At 39.3% G+C, this 21,313-nt stretch overlaps 1 protein-coding gene across 5 annotated transcripts in view; it reads left to right on the top strand.

Annotated features, from left to right (window-relative positions):
* PRKG1 (protein kinase cGMP-dependent 1) overlaps positions 1-21,313 on the top strand; it is a 453,965-nt gene that overhangs the window by 340,046 nt on the left and 92,606 nt on the right. For all 5 annotated transcript variants that reach the window (XM_008502063.2, XM_030453519.1, XM_030453516.1 and 2 more), the window contains exons 6-7: positions 5,495-5,572; positions 9,651-9,745. In XM_008502063.2, coding sequence (XP_008500285.2) covers positions 5,495-5,572; positions 9,651-9,745 — 173 coding nt within the window. The remainder of the gene's footprint in view (positions 1-5,494; positions 5,573-9,650; positions 9,746-21,313) is intronic.

The raw sequence follows: 21,313 nt of genomic DNA, 5'->3' as shown, positions 1-21,313 counted from the left end.
GTGTTTGAGCTGCTCCCAACAAAGTTTTGTTTCGTTGGGTGTAGACCACCTGTCAGGCTTGAATGTGTGCTCAGATAAGCCCATTTGTTTGGGTCTTGTATCAATGGAAGGTTTTGGTTGGTGAGGACTTGGTGTTTTCATGTCAAAAGCAGAGGGATGCAGAAAAGCAGCTAATGTCTCCCTGTTTCTCTTCTGTGGGATACATGGAGCCCATCCTGGAGCTTTCCCTATCAAACCCACAGCTACACTTTTTTCTCCCCCTTTCACACAAATTTTTATTCGATTTAAGTAAAATTGGCAAGAGGGGAAAGGGTTAAAAAAGATTCTTATAGAAGGTGTGAAGGCTGCTACTACTGAGCAAATTGGAGGATCTCTAGGAGAGGCACTTGTGCTGGTGGGCCACACAGGGGCTCAGAGGATGGGCTGCTCTGAGGTGGTGGAAATTTTCTGCTTGCACCTGAGAAACACTTCAGGGACTTGGAAATAACTAATTGGGCTGCTTTTACAATTTTGCTTTTATATTTTCCCCCTTTCTATCAAGCTTGATGTTGATTAAGTAGATTTAAGAGAAATTTGAGTTTATGCAATACATACATGACTTTTTTCTGCTTCTATGTATTTTGGGTTTGTTTTCTATTAAAAGATTTTAGATAATGACCTATTCTTTTTTCCCTAAGAGAGCTCATTAGAGCTTTGTTTTGTTGCTTTTTTCCTGCCTGACACAAACTTTCTGTAAATATGATGCCATGGCTTTGGTTCAGAGTTGAGCTTCACTGGCAAGATTTGAAACTTCTATTTTATGAGTGATTTAAGTGATTATAGGAGTTAAAACATGCAGAGAACAGTTACTGAAATCAAAGCCATTAGTATTAATGAAACTTTCTTTTTTAAGGATACCTTCAATATTTAATTTCAGATGTGTGAAACAGGCAAAAAAAAAAAAAAAAAAAAAAAACCAGAAAAAGCAAGTCACGTTTAGAAATCAATTATTGTAATTTTGTCACTTATTTTCTTAGGAAGAGACCTCTTATTGGAGCACTCTGATAAGTGCAAGAGTGTTTGGGTCACTGGCTTGGCTTGCGTGCTGCATCTGCTTGGACATTCCTGAGTTGCTAATGACACAGCCCCTTACTGGTTTAGACTGGGAATAATGTTTATTAAATAGGAAAAAAGGTACTCTGTATGTAGGGGCGGGGGGGCTATTCAAGAGGTGCTAAAGCAACACTTGCTCTGTAGAGAAGTGCCTTACATGCCCAGTGTTACTTTATAAAACAGTAGTCTACTTAGCATAAAAATACTCTAAATTTTATGGCATTTATAATTCATTGAAGCTGATCCATTATCTCTATTTGCCAAAGCTTATAAAATATACATTTGTGGCTGGCTGGTGTATGAGTGTTCCCAGCAGTAATTTCTTGGCTTTGTCATTGCTGTTTTCTTGAGTGCCAAATCTCAGACTTTGATGCCAAACTGGGACCTGGATGCCTCAGCTTATAACCTTTTTTCCCCCTGCTGCACACACAAGACCTTTGTAACTATTCCTTTTTCTTCCTTGTTATTTCTCCCTTAGCTGTATTCCTGCAGCCTGCATTTTTGTTTGGGTTTTCTCCATTCCATTTTCACACTGGATTTCAGCTCCCGTTTGCTGCTGGAAAGAAGAAGATGTAATTGTTAATACAGTCTGGTCAGCTGTCCCAGAGTCTTCTGCTTTAATTTGTTTTGGCCTGGAGGAGCTGTGTCTGCCCAAAAACTGATGTGATGCTTCGGTTTTGTTGAAATCTACCTTTGATATTAAATTAGTTTTCATCACTGAATTTTGCTATTGACTCTGGAAATACAATGTTCTATCCAGAGTCCCTTTTTCTTGGGAGAAAACCCAAACTCATGAAGATTAAAGTTCTAAGCCCAAATGTGGGGTGTCCAACTCGTGCATAACTTTTTATCACTTCTGACTGCTGAGATGGAATAGAATTATTTGTTACCTATTTTAAAGGCATTCTGGAAATGATTTGACCAGCATTTGCAGGTCAAATTTAAGATGCCACCAACAAATTGTTGTTCTCTCCATCAGAAGGTTCCCCTTCAACAGAGTCTGGTTTTCATCAGCTTTCTAGAGCTTAGCTGTTGAGTTTAATCTTGCAAATGCAAGTCCAGAAGCAGCTGTGGGAAAAGCTAGTTAGGACACATTGAACCTCCTTGCTTTACTGCAATTCTTTTTTTATCTCCAGTTCTGCAGTCCCCAGCTTAGGAAGGAGATGAGCTGTTGGAGTGAGTTCAGAGGAGGCCACGAGGGTGCTCAGAGGGGCTGGAGCATCTCTGTGCTGGAGACAGGCTGAGAGATTTGGGGTTGTCCAGCCTGGAGAAGAGAAGGCCCCGGGGAGACCTTAGGGCACCTGAAGGGGCTACAGAAAAATCTGGGAGTGTCATTTTGCAAAGGCATGGAGTGATATGACATGGGGCAATGCTTTCAAACTGGATGAGGGGATATTGAGATATCAGGGAGAAATTCTTCACTGTAAGGGTGGTGAGAAACTGGCCCAGGTTGCCCAGAGGAGCTGTGGCTGCCCCATCCCTGGAAATGTTCATAGTGAGGTTGGATGGGGCTTGGTCTACTGGGAGGCATCCCTGCCCATGGCAGGAGAGTTGGGACTTCATGACCTTTAAGGTTCTTTCCAACCCCAAACCATTCTGTGGTTCTATGACTCTAAATCAAATATGATTCTTTTGTGGGTGCCACCACACCACTGTAAAGCTGTAGGAATTATTGATGTTCTATTTTTCTTGGATTGTTTTTCCTTGGATGAAATGCAGCTCGTGTTGCTAAAGTACAAAATCAGCTGTACCATGAATATGGGCAACATTTCCCCAAGTGCTTCTTCAGATGACTGGGTATAATGGTACTGTATGGACCTGGAAATGTTTTGCTACCTTGTACCTGGCTGGCTAAAAGCAAAAGGGTTATAATTACTTATATTTGCATATGTTGTCAGCGAACACTTAAGCACTTTGCCTGCTTCACGCAGTGCTTTCAGGCTAAATGTACAGAAAGAATTCTAGTAGAAAGTTGAAGCACACGGATGAGTTGATTTGTGAAAGAAGCTGAAAAAATGGGCTGAAATACCTAAAGGTGGAGGTGTGGACAGCAAGAGGGGTGTGGAGAGAGATGTTGATGAGGAAGAGGTCAAGCAAAATGAAAGTTTTGTGTGGTTGGGAATTCAAGGTAGGACTAGAGGAATATCATTTGAATGCTGCAGTATTCTGAATAAAGTGAGAACCCAAGCAGAAAAAAAAAAAAAAAAAAAAAGAAACAAAACAGTAGGCAAGACATGCTGAAGTAAGAGGCAGCTTCAGATCCTTCAATGCTCAGATTAATTCTCCTTCCATTCCTTGTGTGGGAGTCTGGGTGGGAAGGGTTGGGAGAGCTCGTTGGTGGGAATTTCAGTGGGGTTGGTTCAGAGGTAGGAATCAGCTAGGGCAGAAGGGCTGAGTCTTGATCTAAGCAGTTGGTGCAGTTGTAACCAAGACCAAGAAACAGCATTTTAGGAAGAAGGTTTTGTTGTTTGGAATATGTTATTTGGCCAGCAGTTGGGAGTCATCTGTAAGGCAGTATCAGCTTCAAATTGCACAAAAATCATATAAGCAGTAGCATTTTATGTCTATGAGTATAAATTGCTGTTACTAAAATTGGAAGCCTTTTGACCAGTGTTTTCAATCATTACCTTTTTGGTGTTTACAAGATTCCACCTGAGAGAGCATGATCCCACCACCTTATAAAATCAGATCCTTTAAAGGACCCTCAACCTGGATGCTCAAAAATGTGCATCCTCAAATTCTGCTATCCAGAAATATCCCACATAGGAAGTAAAACTGAGTTTGTATTCATGGTCTCCTCCAGGCGTTTTTCCCCTTTTCCCATTTCGACACATTAGGGCAACCCATAAGTCTTCCTTACCCACCCCACTAAAGACTGACATGATAATAATTGGTATTTGTGATTTTGATAGAGAATTTTGTGGCTTTTTTATTTATTAATCTTCTGGAGAGTGAAGAGTTTCGGTTACTAATATAGTGTTTTGACTTTGATTTAATTTATTCAATTTTTTTTAGGGTGCTATAAACACCCACAGCCTATCATACTTATATTCTTTTATTTATTTATATTTTATTTTAAGAACTAAGTTAATTCCATAATATAATTTGCTTTGATATCTCTTTTTTTTTCCCCTAAGGTCAATGCTTGTCACTAGTATCCCCATATGCCCAGTGCTTGCAAAGTAAGGAGTTGTTTTTCTCAGCTGTAGAATATTCATTTACTTGAGCCTTTACTTATTTATTTTCATGTTGGAATCTGTTATCAGTTTGTAAGTGGCACCAAAAAGAGAAATAAATAAAAGCATGACAGTAAAATAAACTTGAAAGAAAATATCAAGCTTATCCAGATGGTAGGATTCTGATTAATTCCTCTGTTTTAGCTCAAATCCATCTTTGCTGTAGTTTATACATACTTCTGGGATTTAAAAATCTGGGGCTTTGTGCTTTAGTGTAGTTTTAAATGGCACCCAAGCTGGAGCACAGGGGGTTTTTTGGGTGGTTTTGTCACAAATCAGTGCTAGGGCACAGCAGACCTAATGCCTGCAGCTCTTAGAGGAGACCTTATTTAAAAAAAAATCATCAGTCATTGAGACATGTGGGTAAAGTCATTGGGTGGGAAGCTGTTAGCATTCTGCTGCTTCTGCTTGACCTTCAGCCTCATGCTTGTTGCATTTGCAGGGGGTAGAGCATCTCTAAAGAATATGACAGGGTTTTGGGGGGGCTTAGTATGAATGCAGAGTCTTTATTTACATCATACCAGCCTTTTTTCTTTTTTTTTTTTTAAGTGTAAATGCATGTTGGGTTTGATGGGATTAGCAGAAGGGATGAAGCTATCCTATATTAAGTTTAGATGCAAATATTGAAAAGCTGTGACATAAATTTAGCAAGGAATTCGTCCACAAAACAAGCCAAAAAGATGGATTAAGCTACTATAATAACAGAATAGCAAAAAATACTTGTTGAATAACTCAGTTGCTAGGAAAGCTGGAAGAATACCAAAACCAACAAAAAAAAAAAAAAAAAAAAAAAAAAGGAAAAGAACTATTTTTACAACAGACATATTATTGCAGTTTATTTTGTGTACTGTATTTTCCACTGAAAATACCTCTGTGTGGTTTACTTAGTATAAATTGATTTAGGCTGAGAGGATAATTTGTCTGGGTGAAAGCTGGGAGTAGCATAGTAAGAAGAAAAATGGGCAAGCCATAAATTTTTCCATTTTAATTACTATATTCCTTGACATAGGACAATTTTTAAACCAGTGCCAATGTCAGCCTTGGATAAACTTGGTCCAGGCTTATGTTTCCATAACATTAACTGTCAAAACTGCTGAGCTATCTGCTGAATAACAGTCTTATATTCTGTTTGTTCATCTTAATATATGTTTTTTTTTTTTTAACAGACACACTATGAAAATGGAGAGTATATTATACGACAGGGAGCCCGAGGGGACACTTTCTTCATAATCAGCAAAGGGAAGGTAAGTTGACTCCCTTAGCAGGGTAATTGGACATTGGTGATGGTGTTGATGCACTCTTGAAATTCAGAGCCAGGAAGTGTTTTCTCTTTTCCTTCCCTAAGGCACAAATGTTGCAACACTTGACATTTAATTAAACTTCTTGGTGCTTTATCAGTAGGAAAGAGTTGCCTGAAGAGCAAAAATTAGATCTCATGCTGTTTTATACATGTGCTCACAGTGAGCACTTTGGGGCTTGAAAACAGTTGTTGAGTCTTTTGGTAAATGACCAAAAAGCTCAGTTTTTTTTAACAGTATAACCTACAGTAATCAACATTTTCTTTGTTAAGTATCCCTTTTCCACTGCTGACTTACAGTGTTCATTCCCATGGCTATTGCTTCTCAACTTCCCAAATTAAATAATAGGAAGACAGAGAAGAATGATCTCATTGGGGAAGGAAAAAAGGCCTCTACTGTTCACTGGGAAAATGAGCCCTTTTCCCCTAAAATCCTGTTGGGATTTTGTAGAGTTTTTTCCTTCCATTCAATTTTTTCTTTTTTTTTAACTGGCCTAATGCTATTACACTTGAGAAACATTTGGCTTCTTTTCATGTAGCAGGATGGAGATATTCAAGGGAATACACAGTGATTTCCCATTTCAAATGAGTTGGGATAGATTGAAAGTAAACACAAATTAATAAATATGCTTCAAAGTGGGCCAGCTCTAGTCTTCTGGTTTAACTCTTCATGGATCTGATGTTTGCACCAGGACACATATTAATGTTGGTCTTGCCTAATTGAGGGTAGCAAAACCTGGTGGCATCCTTACAGGCAGAGTGTGGGTGAGTGTTTTATACACTGGTGGGATGTTTCCTAAGGCATCTGTCAGCTCTTAAGTGTTCAAACTAGATTTTTCATTATCAGCTTTCACTCTCTGTCTCTGGGAGTCAGTCTTTGTCAGGAAAAACAAAAAATGCCCTTTCAGATGAATAAGATAATCATGGACTGCAGACAGCCAAGTTTGATGGTAAACCCTTATGCCTTTTTGCTTCTTACACTCAGAAGTAATAATCCCTTGTCTCCAAGATTAAGGGCAACCATGATGCACTCTTTAAAGGCTTTTTTTCCCCCCTAAATAATAGGCAGGTGTGCCTGCCTCCCCATCAAGTTGGGGAGGCTGTCCTGCTGGCAATGATGCATTTGTCCCACTTGGTCAGGCAGATCTAATCCCTTAATAGAATTCCTTGATGTACAGGTAGAAAGTCCTTTGGTAGTAATAACCAAATCCCTCTTGTTGACACCAATTGGGCAGCCAGTTGTTGCCCTGCATAGTCCATCCACTCCTTCTGAAGCCATTACACCTGACCTGTAGGATGAAGGAGAAACCCATCCATTGCTCCAGAGCTCTGTAGTCCTGCTTGTGATGCTCTCTAGCTTTATCTCTGACATTTGCTACTTTTTAAAAACTTCAGTAAGCAAGAAAAAGGGAACTAAAACAAACTAACACAAGTGGTCTTGTTGAGTAATTCCCAGCCCTTGAGCTGGATCCTGGTGGCTTGACAGAAATTCCCAGAGACAGTTAAATTACACTCAGTTTCCTTTACCAAGTTTTTGATTTTCAAAAGATGTATCAGTGTCTGATAGAAGACAGGTGGAGAGTGATTTAATTGAAATGTCTGTATTATAAGAGCTATGCAGTGGGTGACAAGAGCCCAGGATAGGAGGAACAGAGCCTCAGCAGTGACACGCAGAATAAATAACGAAATACAGAATTAACAAATTATTCTGTACTGCTTAGGACTTTCTTGGGCTGGGGTACAAAATGTCCCATTCTAAAACCCATCCCAGGCAGCTTAACAAGCCAGAAGCTGGCTGCAGCTCATGTGCCTGTGTCCTCACAGGTACACAGATCCAACAGCATCACCTGACTTCTATCAGTGAAAGCTACTTTTAATAAAAACCCTGCCTTGCCTTTTATGTCAAGAATGTCTGTAGTGACAGTCAAGTGAACAAAGATTTTTTTATATTTCTGAGTGCAGCACTTCTCAGAAATGCTTACACTTCAGCACCATTTCTTTCCAGCCTGTACTCCATGGATATTTCTTTTAGGAGCAAAAATCTTTTCCCCATTTTCTCCCTCAGCTCCATCTACACTTAATTCCCCTCCTGATCTTATTCAGCTTATTTATTATAGCGTGGTTCCTCAAGTCCAATGGAATAGAAATCAAAAGTGTGTTTGAAACACTCTGCATGCTCAAACCTATTGAATAGCATGTCAGATGAGAACAGCTTAGTCCCTTATGCCTGCTCTGTACCCTGCCTTTGCCTGGAGATGCTGTGTGCTGTGCTGTGACATTGTACATTTTTTCCTTAAAAGCCATAGCATGGAACCAGTTTAAGGCCAGGTGGTGCAAGTGGCTATTCACTTGGATCACTGCTTTGAACCATGTAGAAATCACAGTCCCCTCATCTGTAGTTTAGGATTACCAGGGGTCATGGAGAAAGATCTTAAATTATTAAAGTTCTGATTTTCCAAGTTGTTTTTTTTTCACCAGCTACAGATCTTCTTGGCTCATCCATTACAAGTTCCCTGTGCTCATCTGATCTTCAATGAGTCACTCCAGATATTAAATATAAGATGGCATTCACCTCATTAATGGCTGAAACCCACTGGTTTTAGGATCCATAGAAGAGATAGGAGAAAGCATGGGCCACAATGGTAAATTTAATGGTGAAATTAAACTGCAGGGTCTTAAAATCTGAAAGGACACATCTGACATCCCAGATTTTAGTTTTTTGAATTTGTTTCTGCAAAAGTAGTGATTGAAGCTCAATGGCTGAAAAGGAGAAGCAGATGTATGTATGTGAGGTACTCAGAGGGCTGCTCATACCAATTAGATTTTTGATAACTTAGGCTTTGGCAATGCCTGTCCCTCTCCACTGACCAGAGGCAGAGTCTGGACAACTAGACTTATAAATGATTGATGTTAGGAGAGATGATCCCCATGATGCACTAATAGCAAGGGGGTATATTTCCCCTATCTTTTCATACTGTAGGAGGTATAAGTCACCTCTGACAACAGCTGAAAGGGCAGAAATTGTTCTTAAAGAGGGCTGTTAACAGCAATATTGATCTTCCATGAAGCCTTTCCCATCCTTTGTGTGTGATGCCACCTTCAGCACCCAGCAGGATGTCAGAGATTTGTCATTTCATGGCAGCTGGAATTTATGTCTCATACTGGCACAGGAAATCAGGGCCAAGAGTGTTAAGGTGGTCAATTACTATTTTTCTTCTGACAGTGTTTCAGAAAATAAAAAAAGACACCACAGTAATAGGAAATCATTACTCATAGATGTGAAGTTATCTTGTTGCTGTAGTGCCAGTTTCAGCTTAGACTTACACTAGGTTATATGGTGTTACAGTGGATAGAAAGTCTGCTTTCCATCAGCAGTAATTGCTTTTCTTTTTCAGTGCAAAAATGGAAAAAAAATTTGTTTTTTTCCTTTAAATTTCTTTGGAAGTATTTGATTTTGTCTCCAGCTAGAGTTGTCTCCTCCCTATATTTGGGAGATAGCAAAAAGGAGAGGAGGCATCCTTCATTCTGTAGTGATCCAGACCGTTTCATTTCAACTTATTTCTAAATGTAGATTGTTTTTGTTATTCCTTTTCCTTAAGTTAATTTAGCAACACAAGAAATCATGTGGAACAAAACTAACAGAAGCCCATGCCATGTGTCTGTCTGATACACTGAAAATATTTTGAAACAATTTCTGCTACTGACTCCATATGTGCAATGACTGTGCTCATACAGCCAACTCCATTTTTAGACTTAAAGCCTACAAAGAACACAAGTATTGCATTTTTGCAAGGGTAGTAGGTGCCTTATGGGAAAATAACTGCTCATTTTCTTGGGTGGTTGGTTGGTTGGTGATGCTGAAAGAAGAGTGCAGGACTCTGGACATTTACATAGTTCCCAGGAGGGCTATGGTCCATAGCTTTTCCTGAGAGATCTGGGAGATGACAAATCCCTTTGTGAACAAACAGGGATTACTTTTTAATTAAAAGTTTTCTAAATGCTGTTGGGGTTTAACTTTTCAACAGGTGAATGTTACTCGTGAAGACTCCCCCAGTGAAGATCCAGTGTTTCTCCGTACTCTAGGGAAGGGAGACTGGTTTGGAGAAAAAGCCCTTCAAGGGTAAGTAATTCTTATGGTTTAGCTCTAATGTAAAGAGCAACAACAGTGCAGTGTCATCTTATCTAGACCGTGTTTTTGCCAAACAAAGTTTGGTCCAGATTATCCTTAAGGTCCCTCTTCAGTCTGGTATTCCGTGATTCCTGTGTTGAGATATTTTTTCAAGGATTTCTGCTGCCTTCAGAGGGTTCTTGCAATTTGGAAAGATACAGGGGAGAGGGTTTATGCTTCTGTAGTTGGGAATTGTCACTTGATGGTGTGTGTTGCAGCAAGGCTGCACTTTACTGAGGAAACAAGATTTCTTCTGCAGCTGAGTGGCCAAATTTAGATCTTCCTGTGTTTGCAGACATCAGAAAATAGTTTCTCTTTGCACTGTTTTCCATGACAATGCATGTGAAGGTCAAAATGTTTGACCTCTTGCAACTCTGGAGTGTTTCTCATGAACTGTAAGAGCATAATTGGGGTCTTCTTGATATGGGGTAGACAGCTGAAGGCAGGGAAGCAATGATGGGATTTATATTGTCTTCTATATTCTGATGGAGGTGGAAACTGTGACCTGTTTTCTGTAAAGATTTTTAATTTGAGTGTTCACTTTGAAATAAAAGAAGTCAAACTGTTAATCCATATTCAACTGATGGTAAAAATATGTTTTCTTTCCATTGGAAGGAATAAGAACAGGAATAGTAAAACATACTCTTTGAAGGAATTTGGGGCCCCCATTAATCTTAGTGGACAAACAGTTCATCCCATCCTGGGTACTTACCTGAGTATAACAGCTATTGGGCTTCTCTTGATGCTGTAATAATGTGGTCAGTCCCTCCTAAATCAGCCTTCTTCCAAAACGAAGAAGCCAAAACATTTGAAGGCCAAATTCCTTGTCATTTCTGGCAGCCAGAAAGGGAGAAGTGTCCAGAGCAAAACTCAAGTCTTGCCCATGCAGATATATACCTTAATTATAAACCAATGTGGATAGTAAATAAACGTCCTAATTTCAGTTACTTTTGTTCTGTCAAATTGGAGATAAACTATAATTTTAAATTTTTTCACCATAAATACTTAAGATGGAAACGTTGGGGTTTTTTTCTGAATTTAAGAGCCTCACAGAAACTTGACTCATGGAGCTGGTATATTTCTTAACAAACACCAAACATCTTGAAATATCCTCTTAATTGGGAGAGCAGATATTAACATGCCAGCCAAAACCATCTGATGAAGAAAACCTGATATGCAGAAAAAAAGGGATTTCCAACCTTGCATGACTAAACAGTTGTAGATCCAGGCAACACCAGCATGGAGTGACACAATCACCATCCCTAAGCAGATTTAAAAGCCATGTGGATGTGGTGCTGAGGGGCATGGTTCAGTGGTGGCCTTGGCAGTGCTGGCTTAATGGTTGGACTTGGTGATCTTAAAGGTCTTTTCTAACCAAAAGAATTTGATGATTCTATGGTGAGAATTTCTTAGCATTTCAAATACAATACTTTGGCTGACTGCCTTAGCCTGGGATTAGTTTGCAGTAAATACTTATCTGCATGTATTTAAATATTAACTACATAATAAGTTGGATCTTCTGAAACTAAAGAGAAAATAATGGAGAGTACATTCTCGCATGTGAAGAAATTATAATACAGACACATTTATTGCTAGAGAGACAGCATACCTAAACTACTTTACCTCCAGCTTGTGAATGAGCTTGCTAATAAGCTCAGTAGTTCTATAGCCAGATTTGAATTGAATATTGTGAAAATATTGTCAGCTGAAGCATCCAGTCACTTGATAAATTGCTAGTTGCTAACAATAACATAAACTGTATCTTTCAGTACTGTGTAAGACATGACTGTTCATCAACTTGGTAAACCTTTGGGATGTTTCTACTACATGTGTGAAATACAGCTAGATCTGAGAACTTCAGATAAAATGTTTTTTTTTAGTGTACTTTATTTCTCATGTTTGACTAATTTTTCAAAACTACACCAGGACTTGCTTAGCAATACTTAATTATATGCTATTAAATTGTATCTTGAGCTTTCCTGTGTGTAGGACATAGTAACAATTAAAAGACATTTTGTACAGACAATATAAAATATTATTTGCAGTGTTCATTCATCACAGTTCTGCAGAGCAGGGAGATAACAAATCTCTGGTAGCACACAGAGATATATATCCTGACACAGACATCAGGTGGTGATCTATGTCATTTTTTTGTTGCACTCACACCAGATGGCACATGTTATTTCACAGTATCCCATTGCACACAAGCAGGAGCAAAACAAGTAGTGAAATCATCAACCACATCATCTGACAGCAATGCTCAGGGCTCTCAGCTGCCCCAGTGCTTTCTTATGTTCCTGGCTAATTGGTGCAGAAATAGCAGATAGATAATTTACAGTACAGCATTACGTAGTTAAAGTGTAACAACAATCAGATTTTTTTCCTCATGTTTTCTTAATTGGAAAGAAAATATTTTATAAGAGTTTTTACAATAATTATTACTATCAATGGGCAAGCAATAATTCATTCAAATAAATTAGGGCAAAGAACTCAATGCATATGCAAAAAAAATCTAATAATGACGATGTGCTGCTTTGATGGTGTCACGTAGATGAATCCTGGCACAAGGGCATCTGTCTGGATGGCACTGCATCCCTCTCCAGAGATGATGTTTTGGGAGTGGCCATACATCCATCTCATCAGATGTAAAACATTCTTTAGTCTTCAGTGGACAGTCTTCTGGAGAATGTTGAGGGAAGAAACAATGACAGAAAAGTGAATCTTTAGGAATAGAAGAGAGGGCTCTTTCTCCTTCAGAAACTGGGTTTCCCATAGGCCAGACCAAAGCAGGAGCAGTTGGAGCCATTGTCTCCTTACTGTTAGGGTATATATTACATCATATATTGCACTTAAATCTGTTGTTATGGGGTCTCACCCAGTTTTGTGATCTAGTAGGAGCTCCAGACCATGGGGTGAAAGAGCGGTGGCACATGGCAGAAGGCTGATGCTTTGAAGAGGCAGCAATTGATTTAATTTTTTTTTCATTTTTTATTTTTGTGAAATAGATGCTGCTTCTCCAACTGATCTTGATTCTTGTGATAAAACGGGGTATTTTCTGTACTCTCTTGCTGTCTAGTACTGCATGTTCTTCTCTTTCTTTTGACATGTACAAATTTCTGCTCATTACAAATCACCTGTTGGGGATTATCTAACAAGTTATAATTTACAAAATTCCCTGACATTTCTCTCAGCATTCACCATGGCTGAACAGTTGTGTCTAGGAAAAGCTTTTTCAATGTGCTTGACTTAACTTCTCAGTGAACACAAGAGTCATGTTTCATCTTTGTTGGATACCTTGCTCAAAATACCACTCTTCCACTAATATCTCAGTGTCTGCTGATGTATTAACCTAATTCTTTTTCATTATCTCAGGAGAAAGCACTGGGATGTAGGATCCAAAAGGTTTACTTGTCTGTGACACAAAGCAGTAAAGATTTTCAGTGTGGTTGCATAAGTGGTGTGCACTTGGCAAACATGAATCTCATCTCAGGGTGGCATTATAAGATACATGTATATATATAAAATAATAGATTGATAGATATAAGATAGTTATATGTGTAAAATATAAAGATTTAAAAACCACAGATTTAAAAGTATAGATATTTATCTCCTATAGGAGAATACAGTTTAATTTCTGTTGTGCCAGAGAGAAATTCTAGTCCTTCTGTTGTGATCCATGAGCTTGGGAAAGAGGCGTCCAAGCAACAAAGAGTTTTGGAGGGGTCTGTGGAGCAGCCAAGTATGGTTTAAGAAGTCAGATGAGATTGAAAAGGAAAATGGATGGGAAAATGGGGCTGTACCATCCTGGTGAGGAGATTTCTGGGAAGTTCCCACCTACAGCGATTTCTTTTCCTCAAGACCCTTGTATGAACCCATCATGCCTGGGGTCATGATACAAAGAGATTCACTGTTCCCATCTCAACCAAGTTAGCAGCAGGTTTAAAAATAAAAAGAAAAAAAATAGCCATGGGGTAGAAATTCAGCTGAGAAAAAAGGTACTTCTCCTGCCAGGAGGCCCATGCAGGTGAAGGGATCATTACAAAATTAAAGCAGTGCTTCAGGTGTTAGTGCACAGGAGAATGGGTTTAAAAATCAATCAAAAAATACTTTTCATTTTGGCTAATAGGAGAGAATGATTAGGAAGCACTTTTTTTCACCATTGCTGCTAAATACTGGGCCCTTCTCTGTGTCCTGGCACTTTTGGAGCCCTTCTGCCCAGCACCTTCAGTACTGTGTCTAACTCACAGACCATGGTTGCAACATGCGACCTCCAAGGAGCATCTGGAAGTTGTTACATCCATTACATTAACTGCTTTTTACATTTATTATGAGTGTTGGTTGATCTTAAAAGGTATTTAAGCCATTACAGCTGTGTCACCTATCCTCTTCCCCTCCCTGGGTAGATCCCTGCCTGAGAAGTGAGAACAGGAGGTGACAGCTGATGGATTTTGACCCACTGTGGGGAACTTCAAAAGCTCTTAAAGGATTTGCAAATGCTGTTGGCAATGTCCTGAAACAAAACCCTCCCAAAGGCTTTGGAGGGTAAGAGTTTAAAAGCGCAGACAGCTGGAAGTGAGGACGCAAAGTGACACTGAGATAGTGTCACCATATGGTTCCCCATAGTACTGGATTTCTTCCTGCAGGCATCTGGCCCTTCTGAGACAGGAGAGGTGTCTGGGTGGATCTTAGCTCTGATTGATGTCCTTAGGGCACACCATAGCAGACAAGCTACTGAAATGTCTCCCTGTCCTGCCCAGGGTGGCTGCTGCTCTTGTGATACCCTGGTCTCAAAGGCTTTAGATAGGGCATCACTTTAGTGTAGGTGAAGATATTTTATGATACTGCTCTTACAAAGTATATGATGAAATCTTCATCAGGGCCTTTGCAATTTGTTTAATTACATTATCACAAGCACGTAGTGATCACTGATGTAGTTGCTTTGCTTTCTCCAAGCACACACATCTCATCCTATATTTCTTCAAAAAGCACAATGGGCTTGTGCAGGAACTTGCCTCAAGCTGGTTGCCTAAAGTTCTTGATGCTCCCTGAAGACCCCTGGCAGGGAAGAGGCTCCCAATTAAGGGACTCATCCAGAGCTTCTTAAAATGAGCTGGCAGGTTTACCTCAGTTGTTGTTGGTCACTCTCTAACATGAAAACTTACCTATGCCTTAGTCACCTGGCAAGGAAGTCTGGGGGTTTTGGAGCTACTTTGACTTCAGCCACCCCATATATCAAGAAATCAGGGGCAAAGGACCCAGAAGGACAGAGCAAGATGCATTTGAGTCTAAGAGCATCCTGCCTGCAAGGATGCTTTGTGACTACTGAGGTGAAAGTTTCCTTATGATTTTGCATCAGGAATGAGTTGATGTTATTGGCACTTGGCTTAGATCAGAATATAAAATGGATCATACCAGGTGAAACCAAAGGTCCATCTAACCTGGCAGCCTGTCTTTTTCAGCAGCCAGAATCAATTGCTGAAGAACTTCCCGAACCAGAGCTGGTGGCTTTGTAGTTTATAATTCTTGGTGGGCTGCCAATTTACTTTTCAAACATGTACAAGCAGTTTTGAAGTTCACAACTGTCTGTGGCAATTAGTTCTGCAGTTTAAGTGTTCAGTATGAGAAGAAATGCCAGTTTTAATCTGGGGTCTGGATCTTTTAGAAGGGGCCATCTGCTTCTTTTACAATACAGAGAGTTGGTAACATCTTGGTCAGTCAGGTGAGCCTTCCCAAAGAGCCAAGCAGCTTTTCAGATTTTCTCCATGTGGCAAGTTAGAGAAGAACTACTCTTCAATGTTTGAACAGACAAAGAGTTTCTTTAGAACCAAAGCAATACAGCAAGGAGAGCAATTGCAAAAAATTACACCCATAAAGGTTCTTTTAATGTCTGTGTTTAAATGATGGCTTAAAAAGTTTGAGACTAAAATGATGTGATGATGAATTCAGAAGATTTCAGCTTTTGGATTTACCCATTGTCAAATATCTTGCTTCTGAATTTTTTGAATGTTGGGCCCAATGACTTGGAAATGCAGCTTTATTTTATAATAACACCAAATAACGCCCTTTGTAGTCAAATGACAGTAACCAGCATGCTAAGAAAGAAAAAATAGATCATTATATTCTTAAGCAAGATAAGAGAACACCAGAATTGGCATCTTTTGTGCTTATCAATCATCTCCTTTGTGCAGCTGCTTTGCATTTCACAAACCTCTTTACATAAAGTGCATAATAATGCAAATACATCTGTTACTGAAGGAATATAGACAGTCATATTAATAGAAGGCTTGTGCACAAAATATGCTCTTTCTGTTTGTTGAAGAGAAAAAGAAAAGTATCTGGCTTTTTATTTACTCTATAAAACAAAAAAACTTATTGGGGAAAAAAGCCATTAATAGATAATTAGCAGTAAATCCAAAATTTCACTACTCTTGGCATAAATAAATAAATATATTCTTGGCAGTGCATAAATAAAGTTGTGGCAGAGCCAACTTCATGACTCAAATGTAGTTAATAAATAATCTGATTGTTCTGAATTGTAAAGATATTTAGTTTGTAAGAGCACAGCTAATTAACAGTTCTCTCTTTTTTACAACTGAATCATAGCCTGGCAACTAAAACTGTGTATTTGCTTTTCTTTGCGGATGCAGTTCAATAGAGCAAGCACAATATTCCTCCTTCTGAGTTTAAAATATGTATAATGTTGGGCAATAAGATTGTGCTGGGTGCCAGAAAGCAGAATTACAGGGCTTTTAGAGTTACAAATATATTTGCTTATGCTTATTGCAGTGAATGCCTCTGAATTTCTTTCTGGTATCTTTCTGCCTAAACATTATTTCCTAGCTTGAAAGAAGTTGCTGGAATAAATAGTGCACAGGGAATACTGTGGGGGTACTATATTGTTGCTTTTCATTAGATTTCGAAGCTACTAGAGCACTATTCATGTAGAAGAATATGTTATACTATATATATATATATATGTGTGTGTGTGTGTTATACTATATATGTAGTATATGTTAGGGTTGGTACTCAGACTGGTGCTACTTAATACCTTTGTTTGCATCATGGACAGTAGCATTGAGTGCACCCTCATCAAGTTTGCTGGCAACACCAAACTGTGGTGAAGTCAACACACTGGAGGGAAGGGATGGCATCCAGACCTCCCCTATGAAAATAGTCTGAGGAAGTTGGGGTGATTCAGGCTGGAGAAGAGGAGGCTCTGAGGTAACCTTATAGCAGCTTTCCAGTACCTGAATGGGGCCTACAGAAAGCTGAGGTAGGATTTTTTACAGGCAGATAGCAAAAGGACAAGGGGCAATGGTTTGAAACTTGAAAAGGGGAGATTCAGATTTATATTAGGAGGAAATTCTTTATTCGTAGGGTGGTGAGACACTGGAACAGGTTGAGCAGGGAAGCTGTGGAAGCCCCATCCCTGGCAGTGTTCAAGGCCAGGTTGGATGGGGCCTTGAGCAACCTGGAAGGTGTCCCTGCCCATGCAGGGGGGTTGGATCTAGATGATCTTTAAGGTCTCTTCCAACCCCAGCCATTCTATGATTCTATGATTCTGCTGGAAAAAAATGTAAATAACACAATTTGATAGATGTATGCTGTTGTGAAACCACTTAGTGATAGAAATTATTTCAGACTTCAGATCTGGTAGTTCTTGCTTATTTAAAAAAAGCCTAAAACTGAGATTGAAGCTTGCTGCTCTCATTCAAAAGATGTGAAATAGCCTGGAAGAGCTGAAGGCTTCTTGTGGTGCATCCTGAATCCTCCAAACTACCCCCCTTTGCCCATTTTCATGTTTTGTTTTGTTTTTTCTCAGACCATGTGAAAAAAAAGCCACAAAAAAACCCCAAAGAAAAGTCAAAACCAAACCAACCAACCAAAAAACCTCTCGCCTAAATTCTTTCCTACATCAACTTTTAGTAATTTGTTTTTATGTTACAACCTTTATGTCAACGTGTTATTGTCAACATTAAGTTTGGCAACTGGATCTGAATGTTGTATCCTAAAATTTCAGAATTATGAAGCTTTTTTAAGAATGCTGAAACACTGTGTGAAACATGTGAAACATAAAATATGTGAAACATGACAAATGCTTCTATTTGGGAAAAAAATATCTGTAATTCAAAGTTAATGTGTTAAGAGGAGGATCCTGGTAGACAACCTCCAGAGGAAATCACATATTTTCCTGGGAAAATGCTTCCATCAAAATACTCCCACTAGCTATACTCACATTTGTAAGCATTAAGTGGAACTGAAATAAACAGTACTGAATGATAATTCTCTTGGTTTCCTTAAAAACAAACAAACAAATTAAAAGAACTCCAGATGCCTACCAGGGTCACAGAGGCAGGAGTACCAATTACTGCTGGGGATGCTTTGAGCCTGCCAGCTGCTCTGTGTAACCACCTGTGATTCAGACAAGATAATTCATGGTAGCCATCCCTTGAAGCAGAGTTACAACAATGCATAATCATAGGGGGAAAAGCAGAGCAAAATCGTTGTTTGGTTGGTTTGGTTTTCCTACCTCCTATAATTTACACAGCTATGCAGGCGTTTAAAGGGACATCCTTGTGTGCCGTCACATTTAATGGTATTAAAAAACACAATGCCTGCTTCTGGCACCTTCTGGGATGACTGCTTTAATTTATGGGTAAACTTACTATAGTATAGTGGGTTGTGACTCCTCTGCAGATCTCCTTTTTACACCTGGGATGAATTTGATCCAGTGCATCAGGCTTGGAACTCCATATGAAATAACTATAATTTATATTTTTCATGTATAGGAAATGGCATACAATCCAAGTACTGGGATGCAGTGCCTAGTCATTTTGTGATCATTATGAGGCATCATCATACTCTGAAATACTTGATATTAAGCCTCATTATTTAAAAACACAAGAACTTGCCTTATAGAAGCATACTGAAAAAACTCCACCTCTAAAGATAGAGTAATATATTTTCATGGCTTTCATTTTGCATGCTGAGTAATTCAAGTAGGTAGCCATTTACATTAGCCAGTGATGTTAACACAATCTCAACTTAGTAAACTAGGCCCCCTTCCTTGAAAGAAGTTGGTGCAAATTTGCAGTCAGTACATATCTTATAACTTGTCATGTTCTTGTTTTCATATTCAGTGTTACAAGCAACACATAATGACACCTTGTTTTAATTTATGTCATCCAGCTTCTTCAGCAGTGGAAAAGGGTCTTCATCATTATAGACTTGCTATTTTTAAGACGACTTTTCTGTAATGTCTCATTTTTTGACTCCCTAATTCCATTTCTCAACTCTCATGCCCATCAGGATGATAACCCTGATGTTCTCCACCACTGGCTATGGGTAATCTGCATGCAGCCAACACACAGTCCTGATGGTTTTGTAGCTAAATGTGGCATAAATTTATTATGGGTGAAATGAAAGATTAAAGCAGAATCTAAGGTATAAAATGATGATACTAAAATGTTAATACCTACTTGGTTTTGGTTTTGCTGATAAAAATGCAGTATGTTACGAGTTAAGAAACAGAATATTCTGTAGCAACGCCAAAACTGATGAATTATCACTTAGGGAAAGTTGAATAGATTGTGTAGTTCTGCAGCACTGTGAAATATACCACGTCCCTTCTAATTTACAGATGTTTTTCCCCAGAGAGCTCCATGTCTCAACCAATTTTGCTCAGGGGTCAGTAGTCTATAGGTTTACAGGAACACAGTGATCCTTCAAGGGGTTTTTCGTCCTGTTCTGAAACTCCCATCTGTCCACTCCAGAGTTGCCCAGGATGTGCAGACAGCTGGGCTGGATGGGATTCCAGCCTTGTGAAGGACAGCTGAAGCCCACTTGGAGGCATTAAATGTATTTCTTTTGGGACTAAAAATTGAGGAAGCTTTTGAGTAGCTGCATATAATAAATATAATTTATTTATTATATAAATAGTGGGAAGCTAGTGATGAACATCTCCAGATTTTATGTTGTGGCTGTCCAACAATTAAGTAACATAATTAACTGCCACAAGCATGCTCAAAATTAAGGATGAAATATTTCTAGTACTGGAGCTGGCTATTTGTCTGTATGAATGCCTATTTAATCCCATTTTTTTAGGAACTCTGCAGTATTAAAATACCATTTTAAAGTGCTCTGTATCAAGTAATGTTAATGTAAATTGACAGGAGGGTGTCAAAAGAACAATGTCTCCTTTTGTGACCTTTATTTTAAGAATCTGAGCCCAGAGTGTCCAGAGTGGTTTTTTTGTTTAGTTGCTTGTTTTGTCTGAGGAATGTGCTGGGTGATAGGCTGAGTTCTTTCTGTGGCAGAGCTATGGCATCGTTTGTCCCCCCAAACACTTCACAGTTGTTTTCGAAGTCTGGCACAAAGAACCAGGAACCCTTTGGTAAGGCTACAGCTTGTCCCCTGAACAGTGAACCACCATGAGGTGCAAGTCATTGGACTTCTCACTACCACAACTCTTTGCTTCCAGTGCCATCCCTTTCCAAGCCAAGAACATGGAGCAAAGTTTGGGGCCATGTGCCTTCCATCTCATGGGAAACCAAGAACAAACCCAATGTCTTAAATATCCTGCTGTAATGCTAGGCAAAAATGGTGAAATGATGAGAAATCTTTTATTTTGTTGCTTCTTTTTGACTGAAGAAGTGGCTCCTTTTTTTTTGGAGCACATCAGGCACTAGTCCTGGAGATATTTTTGGCTGAGGAGCAAACCCAGCACAGTTTGTTCTTGGGGAGGCTTGTGTGGGAGCAGCCAAAGATGGCTGTGGAAAACCCATGGTGTGATCATGTAGGTATTGGATCCTGTGGTGGAAAAAACTCAGAACATGTGGACCAAGCTGCATAATAAACTGAAGAACAAAATTGTGCCCAAATAGGTACTTAATGGTATCTCAGTGGGCTGGTGACCTTGGTAGCTTACAGTGTGTCACCCTAAAGCATGGATTGGTGTTGTCTTCTGCAAAGCATTGCTCTACAAGGAATATCAGCCCAGGAGCAACAATAAGCCTATTTTTTTTCCATCCAGCTGTTAGCTAGCTCTTAGCTTTTCTCATGGCTTTGTGACAGCCTGGGAAGCTTTTCAGTTTGGGTGGGTCAGTAGAGAGGGGACAGTAGGGTTGGTTGGGGACAGAGGTGCTAGCTGTACCAGCAGTGGAAGATGCATTTGTGCATCCTGTAAATTGGTGATGACAAATTAATTTCAAATCCACGTATGGACTAGGAAACATTACCTGGGCTGGAAATTTGGTAATCCCTCCAGAAAGGTGAGATGTGATGCCTGTATTTGTTGAAAATGGTTTTATTGTCAGAGGAGATGCACTGGAGCTGGATGCGTGCAGGACCTCCAGGCCACATCTCTTCAGGTTTGGTCCTCATCTTCCCTCTGTAAGTGCAAGGGGTTTCTTAGGCTGTATGCTATTCCTGTACTGTAAATATATTTCTTGACAGTCATCAGTCTACCAAGCTTCTGCTTTGAATTTAATTATTAACATAAATTTTAAACCTTAGAACAGT

The sequence above is a fragment of the Calypte anna genome, chromosome 6 (genome assembly GCF_003957555.1).
Source record: "Calypte anna isolate BGI_N300 chromosome 6, bCalAnn1_v1.p, whole genome shotgun sequence".
NCBI lineage: Eukaryota > Metazoa > Chordata > Aves > Apodiformes > Trochilidae > Calypte > Calypte anna.
Note: the sequence above shows the minus strand (reverse complement) of the source record. Positions and strands in the feature narration are given on the sequence as shown.